At 47.8% G+C, this 23,977-nt stretch overlaps 1 protein-coding gene across 5 annotated transcripts in view; it reads right to left on the bottom strand.

Moving 5' to 3' along the window:
- Positions 1–23,977, bottom strand: part of GTF2IRD1 (GTF2I repeat domain containing 1) — a 194,616-nt gene that overhangs the window by 111,561 nt on the left and 59,078 nt on the right. For 2 of the 5 annotated variants that reach the window (XM_075014085.1, XM_075014087.1), the window contains exons 1-2: positions 17,525–17,825; positions 4,671–4,799 (exon numbers count right to left, since the gene is read on the bottom strand). The exons of 1 other annotated variant lie outside the window; for it this stretch is intronic. In XM_075014085.1, coding sequence (XP_074870186.1) covers positions 4,671–4,799; positions 17,525–17,575 — 180 coding nt within the window. In that variant the 5' untranslated portion in view covers positions 17,576–17,825. Of the gene's footprint in view, positions 1–4,670; positions 4,800–17,524; positions 17,827–23,977 lie in introns of those variants that run through there. 2 more of the 5 variants (XM_075014084.1, XM_075014086.1) reach the window with 2 other exon arrangements.

The following is a 23,977-nucleotide window of genomic DNA, read 5'->3' as shown; positions in this document are numbered from 1 at the left end:
TGCTTTCAGCTTAGCAGTGTAGGCAAAGCTTAAGTCAGAGGTGAGCAAACGTTTTATGCTGGGCCTCACTTTTCAACCCTGCAATTAGCTGCCTTCCCCCACCCCACTGCCAATTGATCTAATATAATCCAAACTGACAGAAATTTCACTTATGTAAGAAAATAAGTATGTGGAATGTAAAACTTTATTAAATTGGTATATTAATATGACTACACGTACACAAAAGAGTAACATACTTCAACACTTTTAATGAGATGGATGAGCCCTCGGCCTCCTTACAATCGTGCTGTGGCCTCCTTACAAAATTTCATGCCCCTTGGAGGGGGCCCACTGCCCTACTCTGGACACCCATGGCTTAAGTGACTCAAATTGAAGGGCTTCCACCATTTCCATCAAAAGGACATTTATTCTAAATGTAAAACTCAAAACCCCAGTGGATTGCTAATGGCCCAAGAGACTGGTTTCATTCAGTTGGTTTAATGGCTGGATCGCTCCTGCTGCCCTGCTGGCCGCTGAAATAGTAGAACTAAATTTAATTGGTTTAATGGCCAGCAGGGCAGCGGGAGCGATCCAGCCATTAAACCAACTGAATTTAGTTCCATTATTTCAGTAATGGCAGGGCAGGGAGCCCTCACTCTCCCCACTCCCCAAGCGGTCACACTCCTCCGGTGGACATGGCTCAGCTCACGCCAGCCAGAAGAAAACCTCCATGCCAGCCTTCCTTCTGGAAATGGTGGCAGGTCTGGGGCTCAGAGGGATTAAGCCTGGGGATGGGGGAGGGCAGGTTTGTGGAACGGGGACTAAAGCCTGGGGATAGGTAGGAGATTTGGGGGCTGAGGTGGGTGAATCCTGGAGATGGGGAGGGTTGGGGGCCAAGAGGGGTACAGCCTGGGAATGGGGTTCCACAAAATTCTTTTGAGTTTAAAAAAAAAGAGAGTTTCCTGGCCAAATACAATCGGGAAACCACTGTCTTACACTGGCAGTGGGTAGGCAGGTGGTGACCAAGAACTCTTCTTTAAAGTAACCATAACTTGAATGCTTTACTGCTGCCTCATCCTACTCCTTCCCTCCCCATCCTGCATTATATAACCCATACTGTAAACAATGAGGGACCAAGATTGTTTATTCTCAAGCATCTGCACAACACCTACAGCCATGACCCTGGTCTTTGACTTGCTATCATGCCTGGGAGTGTCATACAAGGAACAAATGGGTTACCCATTTTTCCTTCCTCCTCAGCATTTATGCTGCACACATTTAGACTCTCTTAGGCCATGTCTACACTGCCACTTTACTGTGCTGCAACTTTCTCACTTGGGGTGTGAACAAAAGAAAAACACCCAGAGTGCAGCAAGTTACAGGGCTGTAAAGTGCCAGTGTAAACAACCTCCCAGCACTGGCCGCCTCCTCATTTAAGAGGTTTACATAGAGGGGAGAGAGGCCATACTTTCTCTTAATGTTTAAAGTACAGACGATACACTCACCCAATTAAATCCCGTAACACACTCGCTCTGAATTTGGCCCCAAGTTAGGAAATTTCATAGACTGAAGAACTGACATGCTAAGTGGCCGGAAGACAGGGCTGTAGTAGGAAAACAACTGGAAGCAAGCTGAAGCTGATTGCAACTGACAAGTTCCAGTTCCTCAGCAAGTAACCAGGCAAGAGCTCAGATTCTCTGAAGCTTTGCTTACACTTCAAAGCAGCTGCACTTTAACATGGCAGTGTGGTCAAGGCATCAGCACTAGAAGAGAGCTCTCTTGGCATTCTAGGCCCACGGTGTCCAATACATTCACCACTCACCACAAGTGGCAAACAGGACACCACGGTGTGGCCAACACGACTCTTGAGCCGCATGCAGCTCATGGAGCATTTAAATGCGGCTCCTCCTCAGAGCTGCATGCAGGAAATGCCATGCACCAGCTCCAGGCTTGCATCCCACCATTGGTGGGAGAAGTGCATGGTAGCAGCAGCAGCAGCCCCCGGAGTGGCTTCGGCAGTGGATCCTGAAGTGGCACTGGTGAGTTGCCAGCATTAAATTAGAACGGAGGAAGTGGAAGTGCCTGGCTCTAGGGGAGGGCATTCAGCTAGAGTGAAGTGGAGTTGGAGGAGGGCATTTACTTAGAGTGGGGGGCTGGGAGTGCCTGGCTCTGGGGAAGAAGGAGGGCACTTATGTGGGGGAAGAAATGTGGTGAATATGGGAAAACAACCACCACAAGTGTGGGCTATTGAACACTGCTGCTCTAGGTAAACCACCACTTGCTGTGTTCAGGTGAGTACCTGAGCTAGAAAGTTACAGCACAGTCCAGTGGCAGTGCAGACAAGCCAGGAGACTCACCAAAGTCATGAGACTTGTACAATTAGTCATATAGCCATTTATCCCTTTCCAGCATACATTGCCTTCTATGTCACCTCTACACTTGGTCCTCAAAAAGTGGCTGGATCCCAGGCAGTGTTCCCTGTAAGCTGTGTGTTTGTGTGGCCACTCAGGAGAGATTTAGATGCCACCCAGATGATTAGCAAAGTGCCCATTGCTAGAACTTTGGTTTCTACTAGTGATGCACATTTGCACTTGCCTTGGTGCACACTGAAAAAATTATTTTGCACATGGATGGAAAAATCCACACACAGATGAAAAAGATTAGAGGGAACATTGATCCCGAGTTATGGGAAAGAATTGTTCTTTAGGAGAAGACATGAAGAGGGTTGGATAACAATTTACCACCTGTAAACTAGAGACAGTACAGTTGAAAAAAAAATCCCTTCCCTGAGAACAGCAAGAGGTACATTAATTAATTCAGTCAACTAACCTGAACACTCAAGAAAAATAAAAAAACCCAGTAACGAGTGGGAGGGATACATCTGAACAAAGACTTCAAATAATAATTAACTCCAAAATCTTTTTAAAAATTTCAAATGAAACATATATAGAATCACACCCGAATGCCTATGTTAAAACCATCATTAAGGTTCCAAAGTCAAGCGCTTAAAAGTTATAAATGGCAGAATTGTCGCTACTTGTGCAATGCCTGAACATATGTGATCATGTAATATAAGACAACAGCCTATGCACACAGAGGCTAAAATAAGGTGGCATAGGTTTTTGTGATCTAAGAACATGCTTAAGTGGCGAGTGGTATGGGCTCCATCAACGTCAGGCGGAGGCTCTCTCCTGACGCAGCGTACCTCCTTCTGTACACCTCCCCCAAGCATCCCTGCTGGCTGCCTGTCCTCAGAGACCTGACTTGGGAGTGCTCTTACTGGCTGCTATTGCAGCCTGTCTACAGGGAGCAGCTCTGGCAGAAGACTGACTGCTGTCTGCTGAGAGAACAGGGAAGAAGACACATGGCACTCCCTCCTTCCCCTCTCCATCCAACTCTGAGTGAGTCCCTCTTGCCTGGGGCTCATGTGAGTGTGTGGGGTGTCTGGAGTTGGGGGAGGAGACAGAATGGGAAGATGGGGATCATAGCCCCAGGCCCTCCCACACCCCAAACCCCTCATCTGCACCTCGGCCCTCTGCCCCAGCCCTGAGCCACTCCCACACCCCAAACTCCTCATCCCGAGCCCCACCCCAGAGCCAGATTTCTCACTTCCCCAAACACTCTTACAAGACACGTGGGGCAGGGGTCAAGGGACTTGGACCCACTTTGGGCACCGCTGAAAGTTACAGACACCTGACACCACATAAAAATGGCCAAGCTGTGCATAAGTGATTCATGATTTTGAGTGCCTTGGATTTTGGGGTGCAGACACCTTAATGGAGCCTTGAGGTAGATGGTTAGAATTTTCTGGAGGGAAATAAATTGTCTGTGTATATCAAACATACTATCAAATTTACAGAAAATTAACAATAGTCAGATTTAGATGGAAATGTTATTTAATTCAACACATTTTACTCTGTGGGGCGGGGCCAGCAAATACTTACACGTACAATTTGCAGTTAAAAATAAGATTAGCTCTGGTCCAAGAAATTTATTCAGACAGTTATCTTGTTTATGTAAGCAAAACTGATTTGTGCAAGATTTCTCCTGAGCATTTTACATCAGGCATGAAAGTTATTTTCTTTGTTCTCAGAGATAAAAGCCATTGTTCCCTTGTTGTGTAAAAGCTCACAACAACAGCGGTAACGCATCAAGAAAAATAAAGTCAGTGGTACCAACATAAATATTAATAAGAAAAGAGTAAAACATATCGTGAGATTAACTTGAGCTGATTTTATGGCCCTGCTGACTTGCAGAATGGGGAGATAATTTTCATTCCCCAGCTTGAACAGCTCAATGGGCTTTACTGCAGTAGAGTAAAATTTGAGTAACTCAATATCCCTTCCACTTAAATCCAGCTCTGATTCAACCCAATTAACCTAATGCAAAATGAGCTTCTGTGTGGCAGAATGGTCTTGCAAAAGCTTTTATATCCACGTCTTCTGCCATTCCTCAGGGGCTGCCAGACACTCTCAGGTTGTTGTGATATTGTTAATCATCACTGGAAACAGATATGCCCCATTTGTTTAGGTATAAGTCCTGGGTTTCATATTTGGGTCACTGTGGCCTACCCTGAATGTGTATCCCCTGATTTCCTCTGAATGATGAACAATGCCTTACAAGTGTTTAACTGCTATATACACACAGACCCACCCCGCCCACCCATCTCTATTGCAAGCAGCCTCACTCACCATTGAATCTAAGGCAGAAACTAAACTGGTGATGATTTCATTTTTCTGAGGAAAAATTGTGTTCCATTGGTCAGGTCTGGAGCTGTTGGGGGGCCCATTGGAGGGCTTCCCCGTCAGTGCCATATTCACCTGAAAAAAATAAAAATGACAAAACAAAATGTATACCTCATCCGCTACCACTGCAAATACAGCTGCACCAACTTGGTGGACACCAGGATTGAACCAGGAATCTCCAGAGCTAAAAGTACAAGTGGCGGAAGAAGTAGAGTGCTGTGAGACACTCACCGTCTCAGGGGTTTGGACACAGAGGGGGATATGGTCAGTGGGTTACACAGCGCCTCAGGTACAGATGCCCAGCACAGGGGCTACGCATCCCTTCAGTCTTATTTTGTGGGGTGAATTTTACCCTCAGTGAATAAAGACACTGGCTGTTAATACACCCCCTTTGGTTTCCAGTAGCACTTGGAGGCCTGAACCAAGCTCAGGGCCCCACTGTCCTGTGTTAAGCCAGAGATCACACTGGCTGAAAACAATGCTCCTTTTTGGCGTTATAATCTATGAAGTGAGCCAGGTGCTGAGATGACCCACTGCAAGAGACATGCTGGCCAGAGAAGCTTACAGGCTGCATTGACAGACAGGGTAGAAAGAAGCACAGAGAAGGAAAGGGGCTTGCCCAAAATCAAACAGCAGATTAGTGGCAGACTTAGCACTAGAAACCCAGGTCTCCCGAGTCCCAATCCAATGCACTCTCTGATGGGCCACACTGCCTGGCAGTGAGAAATTAGCCAGCTGGGTGCAGTGGGGTCAACAGCCACCACATGCCCAGGGGCAAGATGTGCGGACAGGGAGTGGGGAAGCACTCCAGGCTCTCAGAAGGGATGGAGCCTTGGACGGATGGGGCAGGGCTGAAAGCAGTCAGCCATTAACACCATATAGAGCACAGCCCTGGACCCTCCCTCCCAGCCCTCAGAGCAGCTGAGTGGTGCTCCTGTGGCATTTCAAAGGGGCCCAGAGCTCCAGCCGCTGTCATGCTGTGCCCTTGTATGTTTGCCCCTCCTCCCCTCCCCCCGCCTTCTGGGTGCACATTTTCACTGTAAATCTGGTTACTTAAATTCATAAAAATTACAATAATGTGCTTTTTGCTTTTTTTTTTTTTGCTATTCTCACAGAGTCACAAGGAACCTCTCAGTGCATGTGACAAAAAGCACAAGCGAGAAAGGAAAGGCCACATTGCCTGAATCAAGAACAGGCGAGAACTGGTTATCTGGGCTGGAGGAGAGAGGGGGAGAAAAGAAAACACAGAATGTCAGCATTGGTGATCCAGAAGCCTGACTTCGACCGAGAAATGCAGATCTCCTCCAGTGCAAAGCGTTAGCAAGCAGTTCGGTTAGCAGTTCGAGATGCAGGCTGCCAGATGAAACTGAATGAGTCAGTTCAAACCAAGCAAAACTGGGTCACCTTAACTCCTTTGCTGAAATACAATGTGTCAGGCAATCATATCCGTACTCCTCGCGAGTTTGTTCATCTGCTAAAACCCAGGTTGGTGTCTTTATTTTCCTGCATGCCAACCTTACTGTACCAGCCTATATTTTACAGTAAACGTAAAACTCACTTTCATATGGTGAGAAACTGTTTCAGCCACCACAGCATGTAAGCAAGAAAAACGAAAGGAGAAGCAATTAGAAAATCCAAGCCACGGAGCAAGATGCCCCCATGCAAATTATTTTAACTCCATCAGAGATTAAAAAAAAAACAAAAATAAACCCCAATCATCACAGAATTTTGCAGCTATAATCCAATCCCCTGCACCCACATGGTGCATCCTCTAGGCATGGAGGATTACCAACCTTAGCTGCTGAGAAAACCTCCCATCAAATGCTGCATTATCTGCTCAATGCAGCATCACAGGGCCAGGTTCTTTGCTTCAAGTTTACCCTTGCTGCAGCAGAGCACGTTGGCTATCGGGAAGCATTACAGCTCATGGCTTCTCCTCTCAGCCCACAGTGGAGGTTAGAACAACCTAGGGGGCGCTCTAACATTTGCCTACTAGCAAGTCCCCCAACTGAGCATAGTCAGAGAACATTATGCACCAGGAACTTCTCTGGTTCTCTCCACTTTCTACACCAGGGCATTGCATATATAGCTAGCTATGCCAGCTCATTTCTACCAGGGGCTCCAGCACTCAGTGGGAGGAGTCCCAGACAGGAGAATGCAGCAACTCTCCACTCTCTTTCCGTGGCCAAGGTGCACAAAACAAGGGGAGAAAGGTGCAGAGGATCTGCTGTAGAAAATCTCTCTTTCTGCCAGCTCCACATATGCAAAATGTAACAACCGAGACCAGGATAGATGCTTTGATCCATTTAACCAAATATTCCTCGATAAACATGCAGGGCTATTGAAACAGTATGATGGGAACATACATGAAAGAGAAAGAGGGACTGATCTTTTCACTCGACTTTGCTTTTAGCCATCATCCTTCTTGTATCAATTTAAGGAGCAAACCATTGCCTCCCACATATCCTTCTAACTATGTGAGTCACTATTACCATATTGAATTATGGAACTGAGAGAACCCGTCCATGAATCATTAGGTAAAACACAGCTCTGAAAATAAAAATATAATGGCAAACACAACCATGAAGCAGTTTGAATTTTAGCACCAAGAGGAGAGCATCAGGCTTCTCAGCGGGAGTGAATCTTCCTGTAGGAATTGGGCTGCTACTTGATTTCTCCTTCCTGCTGTTGCCTTCATCACGTGATAAACTTTTCCTGAGGAGGGTCCTAGCAGTGGGTCTCTGTGACATTTGCTCCCAAACAAAGAAGGCTCTTATAGTGAGAGTCTTAGCAATGAAATAATTACACACTACCAGACCAATTTCCATATACAAGAGACTTTCATGATTAGACAGGGAATAAAAGGTAATTACGATCATACTTCGAAATACAGCTGGAATGCGCAAAAAGAAAGGAATTTTTTTTTAAACAGCCATCTTAAGAGAGACACCACCTTAAAATGGGACTTTACTGTGAAAAGCTTTGATCAGAACAGACTTCTATTGAATTTCTTCCTCCACAAAAGTGCCATGACAGCATGAGCAACAAGCAAAGCAGGAGGGTATATTCTGATGGGTGATAAGACCAGAACTCCTCCTCCAGTCACAGTGGGAAAAGGAACACGGTGCCAGTTCTACCTGTCAGGGAGGTCCCGGGCTTAGCTTTTCAGCTGCAATAGGGGCAGTTATTTTTGCTTGCATTAGCTAACATGATGACACAGAGATTGGGGGGTTGGTTACCTGACCGGCGCTATGGGGAGCAAAAGAGGTCAACTTCTCTTTAAGCCCCATAGGAAGTGCCTGGATTTCCAGCACATTTGGTGCTTGGAACTTCTGACAACTTGCCCTCAGCTGAGCACTTCGGAAGATCTGACCCTTTTATGGGTCCCTAAAAGGAAAGCAATGTCAGTGGTGAAATCTGCCACATACAGTAGACCCCCGACTTACACAATTTTCACGTACATATTTCTTGCAATAAAGCAGGTCGAAATCGTGAGTGGTGAGGAGCCGGGAACCAGGCGGCAGCCAGGCTCCCAGCTCCCCTCCGCTTGTGGGAGCCAGGAAACTGACCACTGCTGCTGCACCTGGCTCTGGGCTCCCTGTCACTCACGGGAGCTGGGAACCAGGCACAGCCAGGATTGGGAGACCTGAAGGAGGCAGGGCCCCTCCCCCACCTGGTCTCCACTGACACGAAATTTGACTTACGGGTGGTTGCCCAGGAATGCAATCTATGTGTAAGTCAAGGGTCTACTGTACTGTGGTAGTCAGAGCCCTTGACAGTGCATCTTGAGCTGCAAAGAGGGGTTAAGAAAAAAGGAAGTCCTTTCTTCATCAGACTCACCATCAGAATCCCCCTTCCAGTCAGACAAAAGGTAGCTTATAAAGCAGATGAAAACAGAAAATCCTACTCTGTAAAAGATTCCTAGCAAGCTCCACTAATGCTCCTTAGTTCCATACAGCCTCCCAAACCACTGCTTTGCTAACATTCATCAGCTTGACCCCACAACATGGGTAGGTGGCTGCATGGCCCCTGTATTTCCATTTAACAGAGGCACAAACTGAAAAGCAGCAACCTGGCTAAGAGTTCAGTGGCAGAGTTAGGCCTAGAACCCTGTTGGTTGTAGATCAGAGGTCAACAACCCCATGGCACAGGTGCCAAGAGCGGCACACGAGCCTATTTTCAACAGCATGTGAGGCGGGAGCTCAGCCCCTTCTCCCTCATGCAGCTGGGAGCCTGCTCAAAGCCAGGCTGCCTGTGGATTAACAAAAGACCAGCTAATGCTACCAACCACCACCTTAAAGGTAACACTCCACAGCTCTATTTATTAATAAAGCTGTTTTAAGTAGGACTACTGGTGACTTTAAGAAGTATTACTGGCACTGTACATGGAGATCAAAAGGTCAAATTTCGGCACTGTGCCTCAGCAAGTTTGCTGACCGCCAGGCAGCTAGAGCATAATGCTTCCTTCACAGAAATTTCAGTGATATTAATGCGAGTTATTCAAATAAAACCACAGCCAAATAACATCCACCTCATCTTGGTAAGCTTCAGTAAAACCAGCCCTGAAAATCAGACATAGAAGCGCCCAGACATCTAATTTTAACCTCCCTCTTTCAACTCCACCAGGTGAGAGATGCAATGAGGTTTTGCTACAGGGAAAAGGGATTAAGTTACTTTAAAGCCCTTTTGCACTACATTTTCATGATACCACATTTTTTATTAAAATCCACATTGAATTGCACTCAATCGTGAGCCCTAGACCCATTTCAACAGAATAGGGTCACATAGCTGCATGGCCTCTCTCCACCATATCTCTCGCTTGCTATCCATATGTCAACTCTTGCCTCCAGGTTAGCCCATGATGCAGACCTCCACCAACCACCTGTTAATGTTCTCCAACAACAACAAGCAGTCCTGTGGCACCTTAGAGACTAACACCTTTATTAGGTCATGATCTTCCATCGGTTCCCCCAGAAGCTCATGATCAAATAAATGTGTTAGTCTCTTAGGTGCCACAAGACTGCTTGCTGTTTATGAAGCTACAGACTAACTCAACTATCCCCCTCAGACTGTTCTCCAACACAGACCCATCCCATCCCTTGGACAAGGTGGGGTGGATGCCCCAAGCCCCATACTTTTGGGGGCCCCATGGCAGCCATCACGGCTGTCCTATGGATCGGAGGAGGGATTACTGAGGGTAGGGCACAGGGGACAACCAGAGGCAGCAACAGCCACAGGAGATCACCACACCCTGCTCCACACTTGCCCTGTGGATCAAGTGGCAGCTGGCTCTACGCTGCTGCTGCTCCCTGGCCTGTTGAGCCCTGCTTCTCTGCGCACAGGGAAGTGCAGCTCAGCTGGCCAAGAGCCAGAGTGTAGCGTGGAGAGAGGCTGGGGGCCTTTGGCTGCGGCTGCCACCGCCATCCACTGCCTGCCCCGTGCCCTGAGTAATCCCAGTCCAGGGGTCAGGGTGGAGGTGAAGCAGGGAAGGGGTGGGGTATGAGGCATGTGGGGGGGCATGCCCAGGGTCCCACACTCCCCCTCAGGACGGCCCTGCTCCAACAAGAGCTTCATGCTGTCTCCTGTGCTGCCCCACCTGCTTGAGAGGAGCTCCCCAAGGCATCCCTGAAGCTACTTCATTAACATGTTCAGCCACAGTCCTTGTCAATGCTACCTACAAAAAACGTGCCAGCAGTTAGGTCACTGGTGTGCAGAGCCCACTGCCTGTCATGCTGAGCAGTATGCTGTCATTCATTACTGCGTTGTAGTTCTTCATCTATCACCTCTTGCCTTAGGTTTCAATTACGAGCTCTTGGGGGCAGGGACAGGCTTTTTGTTCTGTGTTTGTACAGCACCCAGCACACCAAGGTCCTGGACGATGACTGGTGCTTCTTGGTACTTATTGCTATTTAACAAACAAGTTAACAAACAAGCTCCTGGAGGCAATGAGCTCAGAGTTACAGATGCAACACTCTCCATAGGCTCCATACGTAGGGTTGCCAAAGGTCTAATTACACGAAGCCACACACCCTTGCCAAAACCCCCTCTCAAGGCTCCACCTCTTCTCCAAGGCCTTGCCCCACCCACTCCATCCTCCCTCCTGCTGTTGCTCACTCTCCATTCTCGCTCATGTTCACCAGGCTGGGGCAGGGGGTTGGGATGCAGGCAAGGATTCCTCTAATTTTTTCCATTTACAGGCAGAATAAATTTTGTTATGTGCACCACAGAATGTGTTCCCTGTAAGCTGAGCACTTGGGCGGCCACCCAGGAGAGAGTCAGGAGCCTGCTGTGTATGCCTGGGAGGGGCGGAGCCTATGGTGGAAGGGGTGGGGCTAGGGACCACCAACCTTCACATGCTGCCCAGACCAAAACACCCTCCCTTCCCCAGTTCGAGGTGCAATAACAACTCCCCTGTTCCTATCTCCCAGTCAGTGAGGCCTAGGTGAATCCTTTGCACCGCAATTCACAATTCCTCAGGAGGCTCTGTCACGAGAAAGCTGGCTTCCCTGACTCGCTGCTGTGCGTCCACCTCACACCAGAGCCAAAGCAAATGAGACTCTCTGGGGTATGGAAACATTAACTCTTTTCATTAGTCTCTGGTTTGGTGTGTGGTTAAACACTTCTGAAATAATAGCTAGGCCCACAAGCAGAAGTGCTGAAATACCATGCCCACATGCACAGACTGCTTTGGGGCTGAGGGGGGTCGGGAGTGTCATTCTGGCACAGCTGAAAGCAGGAGGAACCAGAACTCATGAGAGAGATCTTCACTCACAGTCTATATATGTAAACCTAAGAGCTGATATTGTTGGGTGTTTTTCAGAAACAAAACTAGTTTGAAGTCCAAGACTAAGACCATGAAGATGCTCCTTCACCTCTTTGCTGTGTCATGCTCATTTCCAGATCTGTTGCACCCCAAGGTTATAGAGCAAAAGGAATAGTGAACCCGTAATAGATGGATACAAAAGGTTCAGAGGGCACTGCTGGAGACAGGAAGGGGAAAGAAGAAAGTAGCAGTAGGAAAAGGAAGGAGAACAAGAGTCAGCGAGAAGCCCCCAGCAGTGGACAGATTTGGAACTCTGAGCCATGTCTGAATACAAAATGCAGATGGGCAATAATTCCCTATTGGGCTTTAGGCAACATGTAATAACACATCACAAGACCAAAATCCCAGACAGAGTTTGAGCTCTGCAATTCAAACCCACGCCACCATATTTAAAATGCAAATCCACTCAGAGCTCTTAGAGCAGGAAGGGAGACTGAAGCGGTAACACAAAAATCAGAAGGAAACAAACTGGAGTGTTTTTGCCCTGTCACCAAACCCCTAAGATTAAGGCCAGATCTACGCTAAAGGAGATGGCCAAATTCAGATACACAATTCCAGCTATGTTAATTACGCAGCTGGACTTGCCATAGGTTAATTCGAGCTTCCATGCAGTCTCCACTGCGGGAGCTTAACAGGAGCGAACACGCCCGTTGACTTCCCCTACTCCAAGCGAGAAGCAGGAGTACCGGGGCTGACAGGGGCATCCTGTGAGGATTGATTTAGCGCATCCCTACCAAGAACGCCAAGTTGAACTCTTTTTTTAAAAAAAAAAAAAAAAAAAAAAAAAAAAAAGTGATTGTGGCAGTGTCAATCTTCTCTGTACTGAAGATGTACCTTAAGTCAGTGTTTTTTAAACTTTTTGAGACCACAGGACACCAAACCATCAGACCAAAAAAAAACAAAACAAAACACCAAATGGCAATATATACAGCAAAAGCAAAATGAAGTAACTTAATCAGGTACCTTAGCAATGAAGTAGTGACATTGTATCCATTTTTTTAATAACAGAAAAGATACACCATCCGCATAAGATAATGTGTCAGATGCTTGTGGCACACCTGAAAGTTGTGCCTGGTTTTACATGGTCTCACACCTCATATCCTCCTCTACTCCCCTTCAGCACTCCCCCGCCCCATGCACTTCTGAACCCACGTGATCCCAGCACATACGGTTGTCAAAATTAAAGTGCAGCTCTAGGGGAAACACTGCTAAACCTTCAGTACTGACATGGCTGGAACACACTTTAATTGCAGCTGGGCTGCCATGCCTCCCTGCATTCTCTCAATGGCCCGACAGTTTAAAATTTGAAAAGCCATTTATCTTCCCAAAAGGGGCATCATGAAAGCGGCCTCGTGTACCTTTTCTTCTTCCTTTGTTAAGTCTCCTCGTTTCATCCTGGCTCCTCGTTACCTCTTCAGTACTGAACAGGCTCCTGGTGATTATAAGCCTATTATGAGCTCCTTTCTACTATTGCATTGTCAATGCAGTGCTACCGAAGCCAGTTTTCTTGGGGTCAGCATGTGGACGCGATCACAGGAAGAAGGCAGGATATGCCTCATGACCCCCTCTGCCATGAGAGACTGTTTCAGTCCCTACTAAATTGCTATTAATGACCTGTAAGACTTATGGCCTCCAGTCTCTGCTGACGTAAGGCAGCCCAGCACTATGCAAACAATTGAACTGAATCAATTTGTATCAGCAGAAAATTTGGTCCCATACATAAGAATTGCATTGTCTTCTTCTGTTTCAGCACATACCCCATCCTCTACACTGCTTTATCTGTCTGACTTTAGCCACCTATTGTCTCTTGAATGAAATTGCCATTGTAAGCTCTTTGGGGGCAGTGACTCAGTACCATGACACCTTCTGCTGGCAACCCTGTGAATTAGCTTGACCTTCAGCAGGGCGACTTTGCCTGGCGGGTGTGTCATCTGTTGGCACTCACAGCTCTAAGCACGCTCTGGTCTCTGGATCGCAGTGTCCTCTTCAAGACACTGTCCTCCAGCAGCACCCATTACAGCCTCTCACCCCTTTCCGGGGATCTCAGCAGTCCTGCTTCCATGGTGTGGCCAACTGCAGGTTCCCTCTAGCCCCTCACCTCAGGGGCAAGCCACAGCACATACAGGACATGCTTAGGGGTGGCTCAGTGCAGTAAAAGGGGAAAGAGGAGGAACTCAGGCCCGTCCACTACTCTGAGCCCCGGTCCAGGGACCCTCTGGCAGCAGCCTTGTCATGCCCTCCTCTCTCCCTTAACTGCCTTTCAATCCCTGGGCCAGTTCCCCTAGCACCTTCCTGACTTTTGCATCAGGGCCAGCAGTCCGGCAGGTGTCAGAGTGGAGCCTCTCTCATGCTCCTCTGAGCCTGCCCAGCACTGCTTTAGCCAGGTGCGTCCTCTCTTGCTGGGAGCTGTTCCTGCACCTTCCCTGGCCAGGACCCAACCGACTCTCTTCTGCTGAGCAGCTCCATATATACAGGGCTACTCCAACAAGCTGCTGTCTGACTGGCTCTTCTAGGAGCCCTTACGTCATTGGCTGGGGTGCTGCGCAGGCTTCATCCAGCCTGCATAAATCCCTTCCCTGCAGGAGTGGGGCAGGTACCCTCTTTTTGTCATGTATTTGTACAGTATGGAGCGCAGTGGGATCCTAGGCTGTGACTGAGAATCCCAGCTGCCAACATGATATAAATAATACTCTCTTCACAACTTACAGAAAGAGCAGACAAAATAGGTCATAATAAAATCAAAAGGGATGTACGACAATCCTTCCTTATCCCAACACTTTTCAACCTTGTCTATTTATACCTTAAGTGCCACTGGGCAAGGACTTGCCATACGTCTGGAGACTGGATAGAGAACTCATATGGGGTCCTTAGGTGCCAATGCAATACATCAATAACAGTAATGGAGACAGGATGTTCAAATGCATTCAGCAGCTGCTCCCCACCCGGAGTCGATGGTCAAACACTTGCAAGGGCAGAGCGAGGCAAAGTTCCCACCCTGGGCGCACACAAACTTTAGGCCCTTCTCAGCCTGCGTCAGTTTTTTGCCAAACACAAGTGATTTCCTTTAGCGGATCTCCTCCTATCTGGAAAGCAGCAGCTCAGAACAGGAGGAGTTACCTGTTGAGAGGGCACAATGGCTTGCTGATTTATGAAAACGCTGCTTAAACGCATCAATAGATCAATTACAAGTGACACTGAACAACGTTCCCCTGTTCCACCCCTTGCTCTGCTTCGTTCGCTGGAATATTTACCACACGTGCATCCGCGCTGCTTTAAAAGCTCAGCTCTGCCTTGTTGTCCGCTCCATCTTCCCGTGCTTCCTCCCCCTTCTCCTCCCACGCTTATGCCTAGGCAAAAGGAGCCGCATCCAATACTACTGATGGATTTGCTCTCCAGGCTAACTTGCTGGAAACCGTAGAGCTCTTTACAGCAAACCTTCCCCTTTTTCCTCCACGTGCACCCCCCCAACACGGAGCCAGAAGCCCACTCAGCCCTGCACATCCCCCATTCCATCTCTACCAGCCATGCTCTGGACTGGGTTCTGCTGCCACCAGAGCCAGCTGTTTTCCACTCCTGCATGGTCTGCAGCAATCGCCTGCAGACCCTAAGTGCAGTGCCGCACCTGTCAGTGGTGTCTTTTGTATGAGGAACTCAAAGTCCTTTGCAAGGAACTGAACCCCTCACTGTTACCATGTCCACATCACACAAAACGGCATCAGATCTAAACCAAGTCATCCTGTCTTCCCAGTGTCCTTACCAGCCCCAGCCACTCCCCTTAATGGTCAATATGGAGTTAGTTCCCACCCCCTGACCTCCCACTCGCAAGTCACTGTGTGTGTCTCCTACCAGTCGGCTGTGGTCAGCGCAACTCCGGTAACGAATCCTGAGGCTTAGGATCAAGCAGTGGCACAGAAAAGCCAAGTGCAGGATTTTATCTCCTTAACAAAAATAAATGTCAGGGGACCTCTACGCATCCCCTGTTCATTCACACAGCAAGAGTCAAAGGCTGGCTTATCTGTGCACAGCCACCTCTGCACTGTTAAAGAGCCATCGCAGACAGTGGTGAACGCTGGCTGTGGTGGAAGCATGCAGTCAGCAATGGCCCTTCTACCAACCAAATCGTTCCAAAGGGGCAGCAAGACGCTTCCAGGCTTTGATTTTGCAAATAAAGGGTGGCAAATGAGACAGTCATGATTCCCAGCCATTCAAACCTGATTGTAAATCATGTGCTTGAAATTGCAAGTAGATAAAAGGGGAGGGGGGCGCCGAGAATTTTTAATGAAGCAAGATTAGAAAACCAGCTGAGCCTCAGAGCGCCCGCCTGAAGAATAAGAATGAAGCTAGCTGTACTTAACTCGATTTGCTACCCAGACAATGACCGCAGAAGGCAGGAACTCAGGGGAGGAGGCAGAGCAGAAACTTGACTGTTTCCCTGCAGGGCCTGGGATCAATCTCATACGTAAAGGGAACAGAAAAGACACAACAAAAAAGGAGGATTGTCTGGGGGTTGGGAGTTTGAACTTGGACGGGGGTGAGTGAAGCAGGAACTTCTTGTTGCTAGAATGGTGTTTCCGACAGCACAAGAAAGGCATTCAGTGGCCTTAGAACGGACCAACCCCCATTGTCCTGTCTCCACGTGACCCACTTCTCAGTCACTGACCACATCCAAGCCAGCAAGGAGATGAAGACCTGTTTTCACCGCACAAGGTCACAGCTGCAGCCAAGCAATGGCTGTGCTGGGGGACCGGCAGCGACCCCTGGAAGCCGGCTGACCAGCACTAGGCCTTTACAAAGACGTGAAAGGACAAGTGAGGCTAAAGGGCAGCACAGATCCTATCAATACCAAATCATCCCCTAAAAAGCTCTCCTCAAGGATGGGAGCCCCAGGGCCCAACTCAGAGTCATGCTATGGGTACACCAGGCGCCAGCCACTCCTGAGTCCCTGGGCCACGACCAGGGATCGGTCCCACTCCACCAACTCAGCTTTGCCTCACCAGCAGCCCTAGGGGCAGGAGTGCAACACTGGTGGACGTATGCTCCAGCCAAGGCACTCGTACACCTCAGCATCCATCACTCTGTCCCCACCTGGTCCATAGGCAGCACGAAAGTTGGGGTGCAAGTGAGCCTGGGCCAGGGTCTGCACTGGCTTTTCACAGCTTTAGAAGAGGGTGTCTCCTTCCTGTCCTCATACAGGTTCTATTCTCATTTACACTAGCCGAAGGCAAAGGACACTCACTGCAGCCACAGCATAGCTTGTAGATTCGCAAGCAGGCAGCCACAAGCAGAGTTTGGCTTCAGAGCTCAGGTTACTGACACCTGTGACTCTTCTAATGATTAAGTGCAAATACAAATTTGTACTCTGGTGGAGGAGGATTACTCTGTCACTGAAGATCCCAAGTAAGCAGGAAGGATGCAGGCACACTCAGTCCTGCAGAAGCTGGCTGTTATTTGTACATGAAATAATTTAATGAGGGTGGAAGCAATTCTTTATTAGATAAAAGATAATGACTGCCTTTCATGAATTACATCTGCATTCTGTTGCAGAGACCTCCATGCCAGCTCTTCCCATAAGCAGACTGTTAATGTTATCTCTACTACACTCTGCAGAGGCATCCAGGAAATCCTTCTCTTTTCTCCAAGGCTGTTTGCCAGTACTGCAGTCCCAGTAGCTAAAAGCCCCCAGGCCCGGATTCTTTGAAGCTAGCTGAAGCAATGGCAAATCCATTCCACACAGAGGCAGCAACTCGACCAGCTGGGATCACATCCACCATAGCACAAGCAGCTGCTGTACAGATCACACTGGACCACTGGAGCTTTTAAACTCCCTCTCTATTCAACCCTTAACTATCCGTTTATTCTTCAGTGCTGATGGGCTGAGCTCACTGGTGACACCCTGTTACACCCTGTTCCTCTCTTGGAAATCAGCTCTGACTTTGTCCTTCTCAGGAGCGCTGCAGTTAAATATTAGGGTACTCACCTTTCTTGCCAGAGCCAGACGTTTGTTCTGGTTGCCAGGAAAGGAAAACATTAAACACTGTATCTTGGAATCACTCTCTCATATAGCAAAACATTTTCTTTGGGTTTTACGAGGCCAGCTGTGCTCAGCTTGAAACTGGACCAGAACATGGATGAAAGATCCCATTTGAAAGATCACAAAGGATTTTCCAGCAGAGGGAGAGAGAAGAAATGCCCACAAACAGCACGGCACAGGGATGGTGACTTTCTGACACGAGGCAGATGGACAAAACTTCCTTCTTCACTTCGGAAGGCAAAGCAGTCATCATGCCTGCTCCAGCAGCTCTGCTGTGCTATGCCAAGCTTGACCCAGAAAAATCCACTTAAAACCATCTGACATTTCTTATCAGTGCTGAGTGCCCAGTGTAAGCCAAGGGCTGGATTCTCTTTTTCCCAGGATGTTCTGGGAAAAGAGCTTATTAGGCTCCATGACGTCGTAAAATAAATCAGGAAAACCACACACATGCACGCACATGCACACGCACACACATACACCCCCCCACACACACACACACCCTACCTTCGTGCTGCTGCTGCTGCAGCAGTGCCGAGGATCTCCATGACCCAGGTTAGCAAAGCACACATACCAGACATTTGGCTCAGGACCAGAGATTACTAGTGATCTTAAGGAAGTCTGCTGTTTCCCAAAACATATCAACACAGGGCACCTGACTGCAGGGTCAAACCATCTTCATGAGCAGACTCAGAGAGGTGGCTGTGTTAGTCTGTAGCTTCACAAACAACAAAACAGTCTTGTAGCGCCTAAAAAGCTAACAAATTTATTTATTAGGTAATGTGCTGTCATGGGCAACACCCACTTCAGACTTAGCATGTGCCACTTCCTATTTCAAAAGGGTAAGAAAACTCAAGACTGTCTGGTTTTCCAGACGATTCACAACTCTAGTCATGATGGGCTGCACATTGGGGGTCTGGCACTACACCACTGAAGCTAATGAGAGTTTCACCATTAAGAGCAGGTTCCCTAACATTAGAAATACTGGACTTGTGCACAAGGAACAGAATGCCAGATGGCTGTGATACATAAAGCACACTAACTTGCTGTGGTAAAGTGTCAGTGGACTGGAAGGGGCCCCCTATACTCATGGTAGGACTATGTATTATCAGCCCATACTTGACAGGCGTTTGGCTGCTGGTGCAAATCACATCCCTCTGGTGCACTCAACCACCCCACACAGTAAGCCTGAAATTCAGGAAAGGATATATTCGAAAGGATTTAAGCACCTCTTCGAAGTTAAGCACCCACTTGAGTGTTTTCCTACACAGTCAAATTTTCGTAAGGGCCTTAACTTCTCACCTTTCTTCTCACACAGATGGAGAACAGCCTATGAGGTGGACAAGAATGGTGATTTATTTGTATTTTTTGAGCTCCCAGGACCCCACCATGATCTGATTTACGAAGGGGTTGCGGGAACGCAACCCCGCATGAGTCGGGGGTCTACTGTACACAAACACAAGAAGCTTGGGAAACAAAACAGGAAGAATTGGAAGTCCTGGCACAGTCAAGGAACTATGATGTGAATGGAATAACAAAGAGCTGCACTGTATCTAAGAGAGCAGCATGATTGCTCAGAGCTCCCATAGGGAACTGGAGAAAAGCCTGTTGAGAGTCGCTGGGTTAAGATTAGAGGCAAGAGCAACAAGAGTGACGTGGTGGTGGGCATCCACTACGGAGCACTACACCAGGAAGATGAGATAAACTTGGCCTTATTCGGACAACTAAACAGAAGTTTCCAGATCATAGGCCCTGATTCTGACTGAGGACTGCAATCACATTGACATTTGCTGTGAGACCAACACAGCAGCACACAGACAATCCAGGAAGTGTTTTTGAGAGTGTTGAGGACAAATTTCCTGGTGAAAGTGCTGGGAGAAACTGAATAGGAGCCATGTTCAGCTCAACTTGCTGCTCACAAACAGGGAAGAAATGGTAGGGGAAGTTGAAATAGGCACCAACCTGGTATGAGATGGTTGAGTTCAGGATCCTGACAAAAGGCGAGCAGCAAGATATGGACCCTAGACTTCAGAAAAATGGTCAGGCTCCCTTGGGAGGCTAATGTGAGGGAGAAAGGAGTCCAGGAGACCTGGTTGTATTTTAAAGAAGCTCTTATTTCAGGTACAGGAACAAGCCATCCCAATGTGCAGAAGGAACAGCAAATATGGTAGATGACCAGCTTGGTTCAACAGAGAAATTTTCCAGTGAACTTAAACAGAGAAAGTAAGTTTAACTTGCACAGACGTCTAAGGAGTATAAAAACATATTTAGAAAAGCTGAACATGCACAAGTCCATGAAACCAGATATAATGCATCTGGGGGTGTTGAGAGAGTTGGCTGGTGTGCTTGCAGAGCCACTGGCCTTTATCTTTGAAAACTCATGACAATTGGGGGAGGGCCTAGACAATTGGAAAAAGGCAGATGTTGTACCCATCTTCAAAAAGGGGAAGGAGGAGGATCTGGGGAACTAGAGACTGGACAGCCTGACCTCAGTACCCAGACAAATCATGGAGCACGTTCTCAGGGAAACCATTTTGAAACACCTGAAGGATAGGAAAGTGATCAGCAATAGTCAGCGTGGATTCACCAAGGGCAAGAGATACTTGATCAACCTAATTGCTTTCTATGGCTATGTCTACTTTACCTCGGAAGATCAACACACTTAGGGTCGATCATCTGGGGTGCTGTCAACATCAACCTCATAACTCCTCGCGACCCATGAGGATTAAGGAAGGTTGACGGGAGGAGCGCTCCTGTGGCCCTTCCTCCATAAAGACAGAGATGGAAGTTGACAGCTGCCAAGCCAAATTTAGCTACACAACTGACGTAGCTAAAATCACGCATCAGCCGTCAGCTACTATGTCTAGTGTAAACATAGCCTATGATGATAGACCAGCTCTGTGGATATGGGGAAAGCAGTTCATATGATATGCCTTGCCTTTAGCAAACCTTTGGATATGGTTTGCCATAGCGTTCTTGCTGGCAAGGTAAAATATTATAGGTGGCTTGGGTGAATGGACTACAAGGAGGACAGAAAACTGACTAGATCATCAGGCTCGACAAGTAGCAATCACCAGCTCCATGTCTAGTTGGCAGCAGGTATCAAGTGGCGTGCATTCAGACTCAGTCCTAGGGCCAGTTTTGTTCACCATCTTTGTTAACAATCTGGATGATGGATTGGTGTGCACTCTCAGCAAGATTGTGGATGACATTAAGCTGTAGGGAGAGATAGATACGCTGGAAGACAAGGACAAGGTCCAAAGTAACCTAGACATAGTGGAGGATTGGACCAAAAGACATTTGATGAGGTTCAACAAGGACAAGTGCAGAGATCTACGCAGGAATTGAAGTAGACAAAAAGCTAGATATGATTCAATAGTGTGCACTAGTGTCAAGAAAGCATATTGGGCTGCATTAGTAGGACCACTGCCAGAAGATCAAGGGAAGTGATTATTCCAAGCTATTCGGCACTGGTGAGGCCATACCTGGAGTATTGTGTTCAGTTTTGGACCCCTGCTATAGAAAGGATGTGGACAAATTGGAGAGAGGCCAGCTGGGGGTGACAAAAATGACTAGGGGCTGAGCAACATGATTTATATAAGGAAAGATTGAGGGAACTGGGCTTATTCAGTCTGCAGAAAAGTGAGGGGGGATTTGATAGCAGCCTTTCCAAAGAGGATGGAGCCAGGCTGTTCTCAGTGATGGCAGATGACAGAACAAAAAGCAATGGTCTTAAATTACAATGTGAGAGATCACAATTTCGATACTGGGAAAACTATGTCACTAGGAGGATGGTGAAGACTGGAATGGTTTGTCTAGGGCGGTGGCAGAATCTCCATCCTTAGAGATTTAAAAGGAGAAGCTTGACAAAGGTAATGATTTAGCTGGGGTTGGTCCTACTTTGAGCAGGGGATTTGACTTGGTCAACCATTATCTTCTACGCCTCTATGATCATGGGCAGCAGACTCAGAGCCTCAGCTGCTGAACCATTGTTCAGTTGTTGTGGTTCTAAGGGAGATGTACAAAAGAGAATTCCCTTCACCTGACTAGTTAATTAATGGGAAATGACACAAACAAGATCATAACATGACTGAAGTAGTGCAGCCAGCCAATACTGAATAAAAATATTATTTCTCCATGAAGCTTTTAATTGTGAATGGTCACATATAACACTAGCAGCAGATTCAGAAATAAAAATAAAAAAAAAATTCTGGCAGGTGATAGGCTTATTCAAATCAAATTAAGACTTGCAGCTTGATGTTGTTTGTCTAATCAAAGGGAAACTAATCTGTAGAAAAACTGGGGTAAACCATTCTTACACTCTTTCAGGCAGGCTCTAAGGGAACGCAGCATTTGCAGGCAGGAATTGATAACCAAATACCCCCAAAGCTGTTTAACACTATCCCCTTTAGCCAGGTGTTGCCAAACCTGCTGCCCCTGAAAAATATCTTGTGTGGCTGCCATACAAACACAACCAAGAGCACACTGATTAAGTCGTTATCTCCCCAGGCCTGTTTTGTTGTGGAAAACATGGCTTTCCCTGACGTCCCTAGGCAGAGCCATCTCATCCATAGGGCCAAGTGGGATGGCAGCCCCAGACCCCGTGCTTTTGGGGGCCCCAGAGCTGTTGTTCCAACTATCTTATGGACAAGAGGGACCAAGAGTTATTGGGCGGGGGGGCTGGCACTGAGAGAGCAGGGGTCACCTCCTTCCCCCTCAGCACTTGGGTGACGGAAGCTCGGCTGTGCCGCCCTCCTGGCCCACTGCACGCAGCTTCTCTACAGCGGCAGGAAGCAGAGTGCCCCAGCACCAGGGAACTCTGCTTCTCACCACTGTGGAGAAACAGAAGGCGACAGGCCAGGAGGGCCGTGGCAAGGCAGAGCGCTACTCTGGCTCCTACTGCCCATGTGGTGAGCGTGGCGGGGGGGGGCAGGGATAGCAACCCCAGCTGCCATAGTGCCAGGTCCCATAACCCCCTGGGCAATGTTGTTTGGGGCAGGGCGTGGGTAAGAACAGAGCCGTGGCATAATGGGGGTTGCCCCTGGTCCCTAAGATTTCCTAACCCCTCCCCACCCCACCCCCGCCTTTCTGTTGGATTCAGAGCACTCCTTACACAAGCACCCTGGCTTTCCACAGGTGCTGAGTCACTGCTGCTCCTACAGAGGTGGTCGTTGTTGTTTGTGGTTTCCATTGCAGAAGTGGCTACAAGACCTGACTGGTGATTTTAGCACAACTGAGCTTCGGCCTACATGCAGAGTGGTCCCACCCAGAGGGTGACTCAGGGCAGCTGCCCCAGACCCCACAGTTTGGCAGGAGGATGCGCATAGTGGCCACTTCATCCATCCTGTGGATGGGACCTGCAGGATTCTTGGGGTGCCTGGCACAGAGCAGCAGGAGGGGTCGGGAGTCCCCCACTCCCAGAAGCAGCGTAAGCCAGAGTAATCCAGATGCCCGCTCGGCTCCACCCTACTGTCCTCTTGCAGCCTGCTGAGCCTCGCTTCACCAGGACAGCGGGAAAGAGTTAAATAAAAAAAATGCCACTACCTGCCCTGCCCCAGGAAATTGATAAGCAGAAATACACACACACAAAACACTATTCTCTTAACCCACCCATCCTTCCAGACAGCTTTGCCAGCAGCTAATGATTTGCAAGTGTTTATAAGCAAAACCAGATAAGAACAGAGTTTTCCAGAGAAAGGTTTACGTTGCCATCACATACTTGCCAAAAGCATTTCCCTAGATCTGTTGTCAAGTCTGCTTTTTGCCTTGGGACTTCTAAGCCAGGGGTGTGCAAAGTTGGGGAGGGGCTTGAAATTTCATAAGGGGAGTGCAGCACAGTCAGCTGCTGGGTCTCAGGTCACCCATTTCATTCAAAATGTTGAAATATTTTACAGTTTTTATGTCTGTGTATTCATATTTATATATCTATTAATAAAACGTGTACTGCTACCTACTTATTTTCTTACACGTGCCGAAAGCTTTTTTTTTCTGTTTGTTTTTTTTCAAATATATGACCGTGACAGAAATATCCATTGGTTTGGATTACATTACATGGGTTTTGGGGGCCTCATTCATTGCAGGGACAAAAAGTGGGTCCCAATGCAAAAAGTTTGCTCACCCTACTCTAGGCAATAAATGAGGCTTTCCAGATCAATTTACCCCCTCTTCCCTCCACACCCAACATGGAGGAGACAGCAAAGAACCATCATTCCACAGACCTCACAGCACTGGAATGAGCCTTTCCATTATGGAGCTTGGGTATTTCTTTCATAACCCTGGCAGTCTTGTCTTACCAAAGCCATGTCTACACGTGCACGCTACTTCAAAGTAGCGGCACTAACTTCGAAATAGCGCCCGTCACAGCTACATGTGTTGGGCGCTATTTTGATGTTAACATCGACG

Source organism: Carettochelys insculpta, chromosome 19 (genome assembly GCF_033958435.1).
Source record: "Carettochelys insculpta isolate YL-2023 chromosome 19, ASM3395843v1, whole genome shotgun sequence".
In the NCBI taxonomy this organism is placed as follows: domain Eukaryota; kingdom Metazoa; phylum Chordata; order Testudines; family Carettochelyidae; genus Carettochelys; species Carettochelys insculpta.
The sequence above is the reverse complement of the archived record's forward strand: the minus strand, read 5'-3'. Positions and strand labels throughout refer to the sequence as shown.